General features: G+C 30.8%; 1 protein-coding gene across 1 annotated transcript; it reads right to left on the reverse strand.

The window, feature by feature from the left end:
* Positions 1-12,328: 12,328 nt before the first annotated feature.
* On the reverse strand, positions 12,329-12,688 carry LOC149517340 (zinc finger BED domain-containing protein DAYSLEEPER-like). Its single transcript, XM_089765168.1, has one exon. The coding sequence runs from the start codon at positions 12,686-12,688 to the stop codon at positions 12,329-12,331; it is 360 nt and encodes a 119-aa protein (XP_089621294.1).
* Between the last annotated feature and the right edge of the window lie 1,706 nt (positions 12,689-14,394).

Genomic DNA, 14,394 nt, shown 5'->3' on the forward strand with positions numbered 1-14,394 from the left:
TGAATTTGAGGTTGTTATATGCTGTTTGGTGCTTGATATGACTTTTTAATATATAAATATATATATATATATATAATTAAGGCTTAATTGTTTTTATTTTCCTCTAAATCAATGAATATGATTCTAGATTTGTAATTCCCTCCTATGCAGCAATTATATATAATAATTAGTACTCTAGTTACATTTTTTTTAGAAAAATTTATGGTAAAGAAGGAAGTTTTGTAGGTAAAATTCATTAAATTTTATTCTTAAAATATTGATAATTCGTGTTTTTGTATCATATTTTATATGAAAATTATATGTTACAATTTATATTAATACGAAATATATTTTTATTTTTATTACATTTATATATAATTTTTATTAAAATTTTAATCCATGTTAATTATCGTTTTTTATTTTAAATAATAAAATTATAACAAAAAGTTTTCCCCCATTTTCCTATAAAAAAATCGTGGAAAAAATCGAGACCTTCTCCTTTTGCTCAAACGAAAAGACGAAAGCCATCCACTCACCTTTAGACCGTTTCATTGCTTCGACTGGCAGGCATCCAATTCAAACAGAGGGGTTAGTTTGTGGAAGTGGTCATGGCTGGGTGAGGCCACAATGGAGAATCAGGAGGCTTCATAGGGGTGAGAAATAGGTTTGTGATAAGGGAATGTTAAGTGTAATTCTCACACCAATGATATTGGTATTCTTTCTTTTTTTTTCAAGAAATAAATTTATTTTAAATTGATTTGTAACAAGAAAAAACTTTTAAGAACTTGTTGAAAGCTCACTCACTTTTTTTTAGAAGGGTATTCTAGCAAGGTTTTGACCTTCTACATATGTATCAAAAAAATATTAACAAAATCATTCGTGATTATAATTATAATAATTACTTTTCTAATAAAAAAATTATGATTATTATTTGTGATGAGAGTGATTAATCTATAATAGTAATAGTTGTATTTATATTTATGGATATAATTGATTGCTTTAAACAAAGAAACTTCTATGTTTAGGATTTAGGATTGAAAACATAAATTTTGTTTTGTTGATCTACATATATAAAACTATATTTTCTTCCATATTTTCCTAGTCATCCAAACAAGATGAGAAAATCGCATGGGACATAATCTAATCTGCAATATTATCTCTTATCTAGATATTCTAAATTCAACTAATAAACCTAACATTTTTTACTTCATTTCTGACATATTGCAGTTGGGATAGTTTTTTATTCGGTCAAAATTTAAATGGCCAAAAATATCCATAGTTTTATGTATAAAAAGCTTTTCGTAATTGAAAAAAAAAAGGGGGGGGAATTATAGGAGAAACTGACAGGAAGTTGGAGAGAGCATAGTAAATTAGTGAAACAAAAAAGAAAGTTGAAAAAATTTCTCTTTCTAGAAGGTTGGTTTGTTTTTAAACCAAAATTAAATATGGGGTTACCTTTATAGAGTTGAAAAGAAGGTCAAGGAACAACGAGATTCGCATTTCCTCTTTGATGATTCAGAACAATTCCGGCAGTGGGAAATACTAATATGTCTGCTCAAAGGAAGAAATTGATGCAAAACATCCAGGCCAAGAACTTTGATCTTCTTTTCTTTCTTTCTTCCTTTAATTCATTCATGTAATTTCTACTAAGTTGCACTACTATCAATCCAGTTTACTCAGTTCTGGCTAATATATCTAAGGCCTCATATAGCATTGTTCTTGCGATTAGAAAAAATTAAATTTAAAAAAAAAAAAGCATTTAAAAAATATTGCAAAAAATTGCTATGAAAATTATGATTTCAGATTTTTGAATGTTTGGCACTAAATTTGTTATGAAAAATTAAAATATCTAAAGAGGATAAAAAATAAATAATGGAGTAGGTATTTGATCATTTTATCTCTAAATCATAAATTTCAAACTTGGCAATTGCACATCCAATTAGCTTCTGCGATGGACTCATTTTTAACAGTCAAAATATGTTTTTAACTCAAATAATAGTTTGTTTAACATTATTTTTGTATTCAAAAGCTATGAAGTTAAGATGATAACATATGTTTTTTAGTGTATATTTAAAAAATTAAAAAAAATTAATTTAAAAAAAAATAAGATATGTATCACCATCTTAACCTAACTTTAAAGCTAAAAAACTTCATTATTAGTGTATCAAATAATTATATTTATGGGAGGGATTAACTAACACAAAAAAGTTTTATATTTTTTATAACTATTGATTTTAATAGATCCAAAGGATAAAACTAAATATTTTTGTTCATTTTCACTTGGCTCTCTCATCATTTGGATCTATTCAAATCAATAGTTAAAAAAAAGTATAAAACTTTTTAATTTTACGTTAATATAAGTTGATCCCTTTTTTATATATATATAAACCATCAGCATCTTATTTCATTTGTCAATGATCAATAATTTATTGATCTAATGAGTGGTTTTGGATTTGAATTAATATTATCGATGAGCACTTATTGGTACTAATCTCAAATACATGATGTCTTTCATGGATCAAATACCATACATGTTGCTTTAATTTATGAGATTGAATGATATATCCGTCTATTGATTTCTTGTACTCAAAAATTAAGAAAAAAAATTATACAAGGAGACTAATTTTATCTTTTGATCTTTCTTTCATCAAACTACATGATTATGTTGGCAAATTATGTTAGTATTTTATTAAGCATATGGTCGTTAAGTGCCGAAAAAGATATCTAGTGTTAAAATAATGAATTGCTTTTAATGATTATGTCATTTTTTTCTTTGTTTTATTGTATTTGTTGGAAGGGAAGAGATATTTGCCAAATTAGTTGATAATGGGAAATCTTGAAAGAATTAATTGCATATAACAATGTTGAAGGGAGCAACCAATCCCCATTTCAAGTCATAATGTTGATTTTCTTTCATCTTTTTCTTTTCCAAATCAATCTTTATGATTTTGTTGGAATTTTCAAAATGATTATATGGTTCTCGTCTACAAAATATAAAGCGAGATGTTGAAAAGAAGACATAATTTAGTTTAAAGAAAAGATTCATGGTCAAATAATGAAATACACTTTATTCATGGTCAAATAATGAAATACACTTTCTCTATCTAATATTTGTTGTTGAATTCTTCTTTCATCCCCTCATCTTTATGGTAATGGAACGATACCTAATTATATAATAGATTTGCAAAGAATTTGATAACAAGATGATGTAGAAAGTATGTGTTTAGTTCAAGATCAAACACCACAATTTAGTTCCATACTGCCCAAAAATGAATGGGGCAGTAAAAGCTACAAACAAAAACATCAAAAGGATTCTTAAGAAAATGACTGAAACATATAAGGATTGGCACGACAAATCACCTTTTGCTCTACATGCATATCAAACTTCTATGCACACCTCTATTAGGGTAACTCATTTTTCCTTGGTTTATGGGATGGAAGCTATATTGCCAATAGAAGTAGAAATCCTATTGCTAAGGGTCTTAAAGGAAGTGGGATTAGAAAAAGCTAAATGGATTCAAGAGCGCTATGAGCAATTAAACTTTATTAAGGAGAAGAGATTGATAGCACTGTGCCATGGCCAATTGTACCAAATGAGAATGATGAGAGCTCATGACAAAAAGGTCAACCTCATAAGCTCTGAAAAGGAGAGTTGGTGTTGAAAAAAATTCTTCCAAGTCAACATAATGATAGAGAAAAATGGACCCCGAATTGGGAAGGGTCATATATGGTAAAAAAAGCTTTTTTGAAAGGAGCTTTAATCTTGTTAGAAATGGATGAAGATGAACTTTCTGGTCCTATCAATTCTAACGCATAAAGAAGTACTTTGCTTAATTCTAAAAAAAAACATAAAAAAAGTTCAAATTAAAAACTCGAAAAGACGGTTTGAAACCAAACAAAAAAAACAAAAAACAAAATAAAAAGAGTTCAAGTTGAAAACCCAAAAGGGGGACTTGAATCCAAAGGAAGAGGTTTGAATTGAAACTCTGAAAAGCAACTTGAATTGGCATTACTTGGGAAGGCATACCAGGGACAATAAATTTTGATGAGCTTTGAAGTGTTAGGACATCAAGTTTTGATTGAGTTTTTAAAGGAGATCTAAGATTTGTTGTCATAGTTATCTAATCATTTGTTTTGGGGCATTGCTACCCTAAATAGTTGCTCTTAAATACTCTCTTTTTATCTCTATACCATCATTTGTAATTTATTGCTTATCCAAATAAATGAAAGCTATCTTATTATTCTTTTAGTCCTATACATTGCCATTTCTCTTTATACCTTGCCATGAATGGAAAAAATGCATAATTTGCATGCCCACACTTTGAAATTGGGATAGTGATTAATAATTGAACAAAATCATAAGAAGTGTATGTTACTTTGAAGGATTAAAGAAGACAAAGACCAAAGATGAGCTCCTCCTAAATAAGAGCAAAATAACTTCCATAGCCCTCTTGGAGAAAAAGATAAATATTCAGGCTAATGCCAAAGATGTGCATTCAGGTTGATGAAAGATGGTTTCTTTGCCAAAGATGTACATTCAAGTTAATGAAAGATGGTTTCTTTGCCAAATACGTGCATTCAGGTTAATGAAAAATGGTTTCTTTGCTAAAGAAGTGCATTCAGGGAAGATAAATATTCAGGGTAATGAAAGATGGTTTCTTTAGTAAGAATGTGAAAAAATAAGAATGTAAAAGCCTTAGTACCACAATTGATGTTTCATTTGCATTCTAGATAGCACATGCACTTATATTATTCCCTCACTTGATCTTGACTCAGTCCAGATTATTTCTTATAATTCGTGATTTCGTCCCGATCATTTATATTTTATCTTGACTTGGTCCTAGTCACTTTTTTACTCATGATTTTATCACAGTCACATGATTCATGATTTCATCCTGATTATTTATTTTTGTCCTCGACTCAGTTTTGACTCGTGATTTTGTCATGGTTTTATGATTCATGGTTTCATCATGATCATTTATTTTCAACCTCGACTTGATCCTGATCGTTTTATTTTGATTGTGATTTGGTTCTGATCACATGATTCGTGGTTTCATCCTGATCATTTATTTTTGACCTCAACTCAGTCCTAGTCATTTTATTTTAACTCATAGTTTCATCATGGTCACATGATTCGTGGTTTCATCCTGATTATTTATTTTTAACTTCAACTTGGTCCCAGTCACTTTGTTTTTACTCTTAGTTTCATCTTGATCTTATGATTCGTGGTTTCATCCCGATCATTTACTTTCAACCTCGACTTGGTCTTGGTCACTTTATTTTGACTCGTAGTTTTGTCCTAGTCTTATAATCCATGGTTTCGTCCTGATCATTTACTTTCGACCTCAACTCGGTCTTTGTCGCTTTATTTTGACTCATGATTTCATCGCGGTCTTATGAATCATGGTTTTATCCCGATCATTTATTTTTTACCTCAACTCAATCCTGGTCACTTTATTTTGACTCATGGTTTGATCTCGGTCTTATGATTTCATGGTTTCATCCTGATCATTTATTTTTGACCTCGACTCGATCCTGGTCGCTTTATTTTGACTTGTGGTTTTATCCTAGTCACATGATTCATGGTTTTACCCCGATCATTTATTTTCGACCTCAACTCAATCTTGGTCACTTTATTTTGACTTGTGATTTTATCTCGATCATTTAATCTTGGCTTAGTCCAGATCATTTTTTATGATTCGTGATTTCATCTTGGTCAATTACTTTTAACTTCGACTAGATCTTGGTCACTTCATCTTGGCTCGTGGTTTCATTTCGATCATCCGATCTTGGTTCAGTCCAAGTCATTTTCTAAATTTACAAATCATTTCTGATTTGACTCGAACATAGTGGGAGTCTAGGTCTTTGCAACATCTCTATCTGACAAAAATGTGCAAAAAAGGGCAACTATAAATATCAATTTATGTCCAGGCTTGATTAGGTCCAATCAACGTCTGGCCCTATTAGGCCAATTGACATTTAAGCCTGATTAGGCCTATTGAAGTTCGAGCCTGATTAGGTCCATTTGTGTCTGGGTCTGATTAGGCCTGTCAGTGTTTCCAAGCTCGATTAGGCCTATCAGTGTCTAGGTCTAATTAATGAGTTTTTTCAATTGTCATTATTATTATTATTATTATTATTTTCATTTTTCATTTTTCATTTTTCTTCTTCTGTTCTTTTTTTTTCTTTTTTTTTGCTATTTTTATTTTTTATTCAACTTACACATGGATGAAAAAATCAGGATCAGAATCCTTTGGTCAACACAAAATCAAATTAATATTATTGCTAAAATTTTGGACATAAAATCTTGTCTTGACAGAATGCAATTCTAGAATTCAAGCCTGGGATTAATTCTATCCATATCTTAAAATTGTTCATAGGACTGCCTATAAATTGGATTGATTACACAGAACACAGACACACAAAAATACAGAAAAATATTAGGTTAAGCTTTTTGGGAAAATTTTGAAAAATTTTGGGCAGAAAGGATTCTAGGAGGTTAAGTCTGGGATTTTAGTGTTAATTCATAGTTCTTGGTGTGATTTTAGGTTTTTGGAGGTGAATTTAGGGTTGTAGAAGGTTAGGGGAAGGCTTGGAGCTATTTTTTTAGATTTTTTTTTAAATTTTTTTAGGTTTTTCTGGTCTTTTTTTTTAAACTTTGAATTTTTTGCCGACCGGTTGAAGTTTTTGATGAAATTCCCATCAGATTTCCAGAATCTTATAGGTTTTCTAATTTTCAGTTGAATTTTTTCATGAAGTTTTCAAAAATCGATGGGATTTTCAGTTTTCAGTTGAACTTTTCGACGGGTTCTAGGGAAAGTTTTAGATAGAAAGGAAAGTAGCTAAAGGCTAGAGAGAGTGTGGCTCAGGTGCATCTAAAGGAAAATGCTGAAATTTGACTTTTATACTACAGCAAAACAACACCGTTTTGGATAAGCCAGGATCCGCGTGCAGACCCGTCCACCAGCATATTGATCCGCGCCTTGACCCTACCCGATCACACGTTTTCTTTTTTTTCTTTTTATTTTTATTTTATTTTATTTTTAACTTATTTTTATTATTTTTTGGTTTTATTTTTTCTTTAAAAAAATAGAGTTATTTCTACCACTTTTATTTTCAAAAAAGAGAAAAGAAAAATAATTCTACAAAAAAAAGTGAAAAAATGATAAATAAAAAAAATATTTTTTCAAATAAACATAAATAATTGTCATCCTTTAAACTATTAGAGGATTGCTTTAAAGTGAGCCCTACCAAACTATTGGGAAGTTGCACTAATTCTTTTTTTAAATAAAAGTTAATAAATTTGACGACGGAGCTTCTTCATAGTGGAATACTAATCGCCATGAATACTCCTAAGATAAGAGAATTATCCTAAATTGCTACCAAACTATTGGGACAATTTTAGGGTAAATTTTTAATACTAAATTATTTGGTAAAATCATAAAATGACTAAGGCTTGGATAATTCGAAATCAAACTAGTACCATCTTTTGGATGGGCGTTGTGGGGGTGCTACAACTTTCTTCAAGCATAACCAACTCCCAAACCTAACATCTATTTTGTAGCTCAGATTCAATCAAGTGGCCAATCACACCTAACAAAAAAGATTAGTGGTGACTCCTTTTCATCTATATCTAGTGGTAGGTCCACGGGTCTATACGTTATAATAAGGAGTATAAAAAAGGATCTGGTCTAACACATCATCATCTGGGGAGACCTCTCCTTCTTTCCCTATCTCACTTTCACCTTTTTTCTCAGCTTGGTCAAACCTCTCTACCAATTCATTATTTAAACTCTATTCACTCTTAGAGGAGTCATCACCAAATGATATATCCCTTAAAAAGGTAGCAAAGGCCACCATTCGAACAGAAGATAGGATCTTTCTCACTTGGGAAGAAAAAAAAGAGCAAATGACAAAAAACTCCTCAGACATAAAGCCTAGACTAGGGTCAAAATCTAAGATCAACCTGTAAACTTGTCAAGTAAAAGTAGAAGTATAAGATTCTGGTTGAAAAGAAAGAACAGAAAAAGAAAAAAAATGGATAAGGGAAAAAAAAGTAAAAATGTGAGGGTAAGAAAAAGAAGGAATAAAAGAAGAAAAGTCAGTCGAATAAGCCAGACTAACCTTTGACATTGGGACTAATAGATTTTAAAGATCATGATTTATTACAGCAAAAAACTCATCTACCCTATAATAAACCCATTTTCCTTTAGCATAAGCACTATCTTCAACCTATTTTTGGTCTTCAACAAACCTTGAATTCAACCAAAAAATAGCTTGGGTATAATCCTTTACTACAACTATAGAAGAAACTTCATCATTTGAACTTTGATGACTAAGCTAACCTCTCATCGGCTTTACCTTAAAACTCTCATAACTTGAATCAAAAGACATAATTAAATGAAAAAAAAGTACCAAACTAAATGAAAACCAGAAGGTTAGTTGAAAGAGAATTAAAAAGTTTGAAGGTCGATAAAAATTGATCGACACGAAAGCAAAAAGGCTATAAAGTGAAAGACAGATGGCCTAAAGGGCCTTTTATATAACCAACAGAAGGATCAAATGAATGTTTCAGATCATGCCATATGTCTAAAACAACTACCGAATATGACCTTTTGTATTCCAAGTTTTGAGTTTTTATCACTCAATTTCTTTTTTGCTTATTAAATGTTATTTTCAGACAATAGAGGGACAAATCAATCATTTTAGCTACCCAAATCAATCAAACACCTGTGGCACATAAGGTCAACCATATGTCAAGTCAAAATATCAAATTTTAAAACAAAAAAAAACATAAATCCCCAAGGGACCTTTTATATAGCCAACAGAGAAATCAAATGAATGCTTCAAATCATGCCACGTGTCTAAAGTGGTTACCAAGGATAACCTTCACATTCCCAGCTTTGAGTTTTTACTGCCTAATTTTTTTTCTCTTCTTTAAATGCTATTTTCAAATAATAGAAGGGCAAATCGATCATTTTACTTACCCAAATCGATCAAACACTTGTGACACACCAAGTGAACCATGTTTCAGGTCAAAAAATAAATTTTAAAACCAAAAAAAAACATAAGTTCCATATCAACCTAAACAACAATAAGCCATCAATTCATGGTCAAATACAGCATCAAACATATAAGGCACATCGATAATCACTCATAAATTTTCTTGGTTCGATCCTCATCCACCTCAACATTCACAGTCATTAATCTCAGTGACTTTAGGTAGGACCAATTAAGTGTAAATTTTAAAGCCTACATTTAACATTAAGCTTGGCAAAAATTGAGCATGCATAAGATCAGTACAAACAAGATCAACCAATACTACACTCAACAATCTAATATTCAGACTGTTAGGCAAGGGACGAAATTAGGTCCAAAAGGTAAAATGATTTTTTTCTCCATTAGAGGCTACTAGCAAACAGCCAAAAGCATTTATAACTTTTGGGCTGACCTAACATATACAGTGCCATGCCAACTCGACCACCTCATCAACCTACCCAAAGGATCCCTTTTTATGCTAACTTTTCATTCCCTATGTGAATAATAGCATCCAAATAAGGTCAGCCTACCACATCATCCTGACCATAAGACTGATTGTGGGCATGTAAGTTACCCTAAAATCTCTCACCTTTAACAATAAATACAACAATCTAAGTATTATCTAGACATCATTTTTTTTTTTTACTTTCATACTTTCTCTTTCATAGTTTCCTCTTTAATTGATGTCTGACTTAAGCGTCAAAATATAAATGTTTGAAAAACTTTCAATCTTTATCTTTAATCATTCTTAAGGGTGAGCAGTCTGTCAGTTCGGTTAGTTCGATCTGAAAAAATCAATAACTGAATTAACCAATTTTTATTTTATCAGTAATTGAACCGACCAACAAAATTTTAACTAATCGATTTAATCGAACCGATCAAAAAATGGTTCGATTTGGTTAGTTCTGTTAAATAAGCGAATTTTTTATCATTTTTTCTCTTATTTTGAATAATTATTTAGCTACAAATTCAATCTAATAAAACTCAAATTCACATACCATTCAAACTAAATCACTAAAGAATTTAATAATTTCTACAATATTTTACAAGAAAAATGACAAATAAATACTCATCTAAACTTATTTAATCAAAATAAATTAAACAATAAGTTTTAAAAGGTATTACTCTAACATATATCAAATAACTAACAAAGCCATCAATACATAATAATTGTCATTTCAACACATAAGCAAGTTTTCAACGGTCAACATGCCAACTTAAAAAGGCAAATCAAACACATATGCTTCTCATAACTTTGGTGCAAAACATAAAAGACATTTTAACTTGACAAATTGAGCTAACAGCTCATGCAAAACATAAAACAAGCTAAGAACATTTCGAGTTGGCAAATGGAAATAAAAATTCATAAAAAAACATAAAACAAGCTAATTAAAGGACATTCCAAGTTCTATCAGCATTCTTCATACATGAACCCCATAACTTTGGTGCACATCCTTCATTTTTTTCTAAAATGTTAAAGAGATTAAAACATTAATTAGTTGTTAAAGAATACAATAAATATTTTTAAATGTTAATATTTATAGAAATTAATAATGAAATTACCTCAAAAGGTCCATGTACCTTTTTTTTAATCAATTATTGGACTAAGGTAATTTTTGACAAATTTAAAAATATATAAACAAAAAATAACGAAAATAAGCTTTAAACAAATAGAAAAATAAAAAATAATAATCCTTAAAAAATAAATGATGGTATAACTAAAATATTACCTAAATCCATTTTGTCAAGCTGTATTAAATCATCTTCAGGTTGAAATGAATCAAGATTAGAAAATCTACGTAACCAATCTTGAGCACAAATAAGGGCTTACACAATTTTAGGAGTTAAAGAGCTCCTATATACATCAAGCACACGACCACCAGTGCTAAAAGCATATTTGGAAACAATTGTGGATATAGGAATTGCTAATGCATCACGAGCTAGATGGAAAAGGATAGGAAACCTATGGCTATTAAGTTTCCCCCAAGTTAAAACATCAAAGTCATCACTATCATCATCATCAGCTCCTCACTCAAATATTTAGCCAATTCTGATTTATGTTCATCTTTATCATGTTCAATCCTATACCTCTTGTACTTGGACTTAAAGCTTTCCTTCTTTTTTTTCATTCCATTTTCACTTTCATCATCGGTGGGCTGTGACATTTGGCTCACTTAACTACTTTCACCAACTTGCTCAGATTGAGGTTTTAACATTCTTTTGTATTCATTAAACAAGTCTTTTATTGCTTGTTGTACTTTTTTAATCATCAATGAAGCTTCATCAGAAGAATACATTTTCATGAAGCAATATTCAACAAAAGGAAACTTTTTTAAAGGATCAAGAAGAGAAGCAATATAAACCAACATATTCATTTTCTCTATATTTCCCCAATACTTATCATATTTATCCTTGCCATTGCATTCAACTTAACATCAGGATTTAATTGCCATTCTTGCAAAGTGGAATAAACATCACATATATCATAAAAAAAAGTATTAGATGTGATGTAAGAAGTACCTGAAACTTTCACGGTGAGATCATAAAATTGTTGCAAGAAAAGGTAAAACTTTCTAATAATTGCCCAATCATTTTGATCGGGTACCTCGTCTCTCATCAAAAGCTCACCTCTATAATAAGGATCAACATCATCAAATGCATCAAATGCCCTTTCAAACTTTTGAGTTGTGTCCAACATCAAATAAGTAGAATTCCATCTAGTGCTAACATCCAAACACAATAAACTTTTACTTTGAATATGTTCATTCACAATACACTCTTTAAACTAACCTGGAAGGTGATTGTCTCATATATCTTATTGCCCCTCTAACACGAGCAATTGTTTCATTCATTTCTTTCAATTCATCACAAACAATAAGATTAACAATATGTGCAATGCATCTCAAATGAAGATATTGGCCTCCCAAAAATACTAGTTCCAGCATTGTTAAATTTTTTTCTTAAATATGCAATTGCAACATCATTAGAACTAGCATTATCAACTGTAACAGTAAAAATCTTATCAATCTCCTAATTACGCAAATATTTTTCAACCGTCTTACCAATAGCTTCACCTTTATGACTAGAAATGGGATAAAAATTTAATACCTTTTTATTTAGTTTCCAATATTTGTCTATGAAGTGAGCTGTAAGACACATATAATTGACCTTTTGTAATGAGGTCCATGTGTCAGTGGTAAGAGATACTCTTGTGAAAAATGATTTCATGAATTGCTTCAAATGAGTCTTTTCATCAATATAAAGCTAATAGCAATCCCTAGCAACTGTCCATTGTGATGGTACATGAAATCTAGGACATGCAATGCCTAAATCCTTCTGACTCCACAAATCTAAATGGTAACTCATTTAGAATGATCATTTTAGCTACAGCTTTTCTAACAACATCTTGATTAAATTTCCAAGTGCCTAAAGATTCCACTCCTCCTAACGGCAACACCAATTCTGTTTGAATACCATCATCCCCACTAACACGAGGAAGCTTTTTACAAGAATTCATGTGATTCTTTAAAGCGGTGGTTCCATTCTTTTTAGGATCAGCAAAAAAATCTCTGTCACAACAATTACACATAGCTTTACGATTACTTTCCTCATTAACAAATTTAGTAAAGTGGTCCCATACCTCTGACCATGGCTTAGATGCTCGTCTCATCACTTTGAAATTTACAGTTTCACTTTTTGTTACCTCATCATATGCAGGAAGTTAAGAGGCCAATTGTGTTTGATTAGGTGTAGAATCCAAAATCATATTATTCACTTCATTTGACATCTTCAAAGAAAAAAAAAAAATAAGTGATCAAATTATATCCAAACAATAAAAAATAAATAATTATATTATATTAAAATAATAAATAAAAATAAAATTATATTCAAATAATGAAAAAATAATAAAGTAATAGTCACACAATTATTGAACACATTGGATATTCTAATAATGAAATAGTTTGTTGATCAAACTATATATTAGTTGTTTATTTTATCAACAAACAATGTAAGTGTCTAGCATAGTTTAGGCTAATTTATTTTAACTTTTGATTTAAGTATCTAGCATAATTTAGATTAATTAGTTGCTAGATCTAGTAAGAAAGTTAAAACTTAAAAGTGCTAGATCTCTGACAATAGACTTCTTTAAAATCTTTATTCTTGAATAGTTGTGTTTTAAACTTATTTCTCTATGTATGCATCCAGTATTTACACACTCTACTTCGAGGTGTAAATCACTTAAACTATTTATTCCCCAATTCCCTGTATTAATCTACAGAGCCTATCTATATAGGGATATACCACCAAACCTGTGAACCAAAGCACATTCTAACTCCCTTACTCTATTAAGTAAGTACTTTCATTCCTTTGGAAAAAAAAAAGTCTGCTATAAAAAAAATCATCTTCTATGATGTTAAGGAGAAATCATCTGCTCACTTACAACAAGAGGGTATCGTCTAGCTCTCTTCCATTCGTTGATTTTTGTCTTTCGCTCGTGAGTTGTGGGACCATCCTCGAATCATCTTAGTCCACGTCATTACCATATTGCCATACCAATATTTTTTTAACATTACAAAACAGTAAAACACTTCTTCTTCAACTTCAATGTAAAAGCTTTACTCTTTTCTTTCAACCATAAACTACGCTTATTTTTACAGAATTCCAAACCCAAAGAATCTCAAATCTCAACTTTTAAGCTCTCTTCTTCTATCTCCAAGAAGCCCGATGCCAAGAAAGCAAGAATGAGCCCTCATATGTATCTCTCTTATTGGCCTCTTCTTTTAAATTAAATTAAAACCCATTTCGACACTTTGTATAATGGGAGTTTTTTTTTTAGTTTTTGATGGGAGAAAATTACGACAGCTTCAATGCCTAGAGGTTCAAGATGGGTTGAATCAGAAGTTGTTGCAAAAGAGTTTTCTTAATAATGTGAGCAATCTAAACATTATATTGATTGGAAGTAGTAGTGATGAGTGGCACTCAATAGGGTAGACTGGAAGTGGTAGTGATAGGGCACAATGATGCTAGATTGGTTAAAATAGAGTGGCCAAAATGAGCCCGTCGATGAGCTAGAAGCAGCGAAAGCTAATACGAATTAGTATAGAAAGACTCTTTTTCTTGTAATCTTGAAAGACAACCACAAACCATTTCTCCAAAACATCTCTGATAAAACCTCCCGCACCCTTACACATTCTGCCAAAGCCCAGGAAAGAAAATGGGGCTTCTATTTCATTTTGTCAAAGGTACTGAAAAATACCAGCAAAAAAAAATGAAGCTTCTATTTCATTACCGTGGGCACACCCTGGGGTTGGGGTTTGGGTTGGCACCTTTTATACTTTAGCTTAGACCATATAAGAAGAATACAGCTCTAAACAA

Source organism: Durio zibethinus, chromosome 8 (genome assembly GCF_047325235.1).
Source record: "Durio zibethinus cultivar Kanyao isolate XHJ-2024 chromosome 8, ASM4732523v1, whole genome shotgun sequence".
Classification (NCBI taxonomy): domain Eukaryota; kingdom Viridiplantae; phylum Streptophyta; class Magnoliopsida; order Malvales; family Malvaceae; genus Durio; species Durio zibethinus.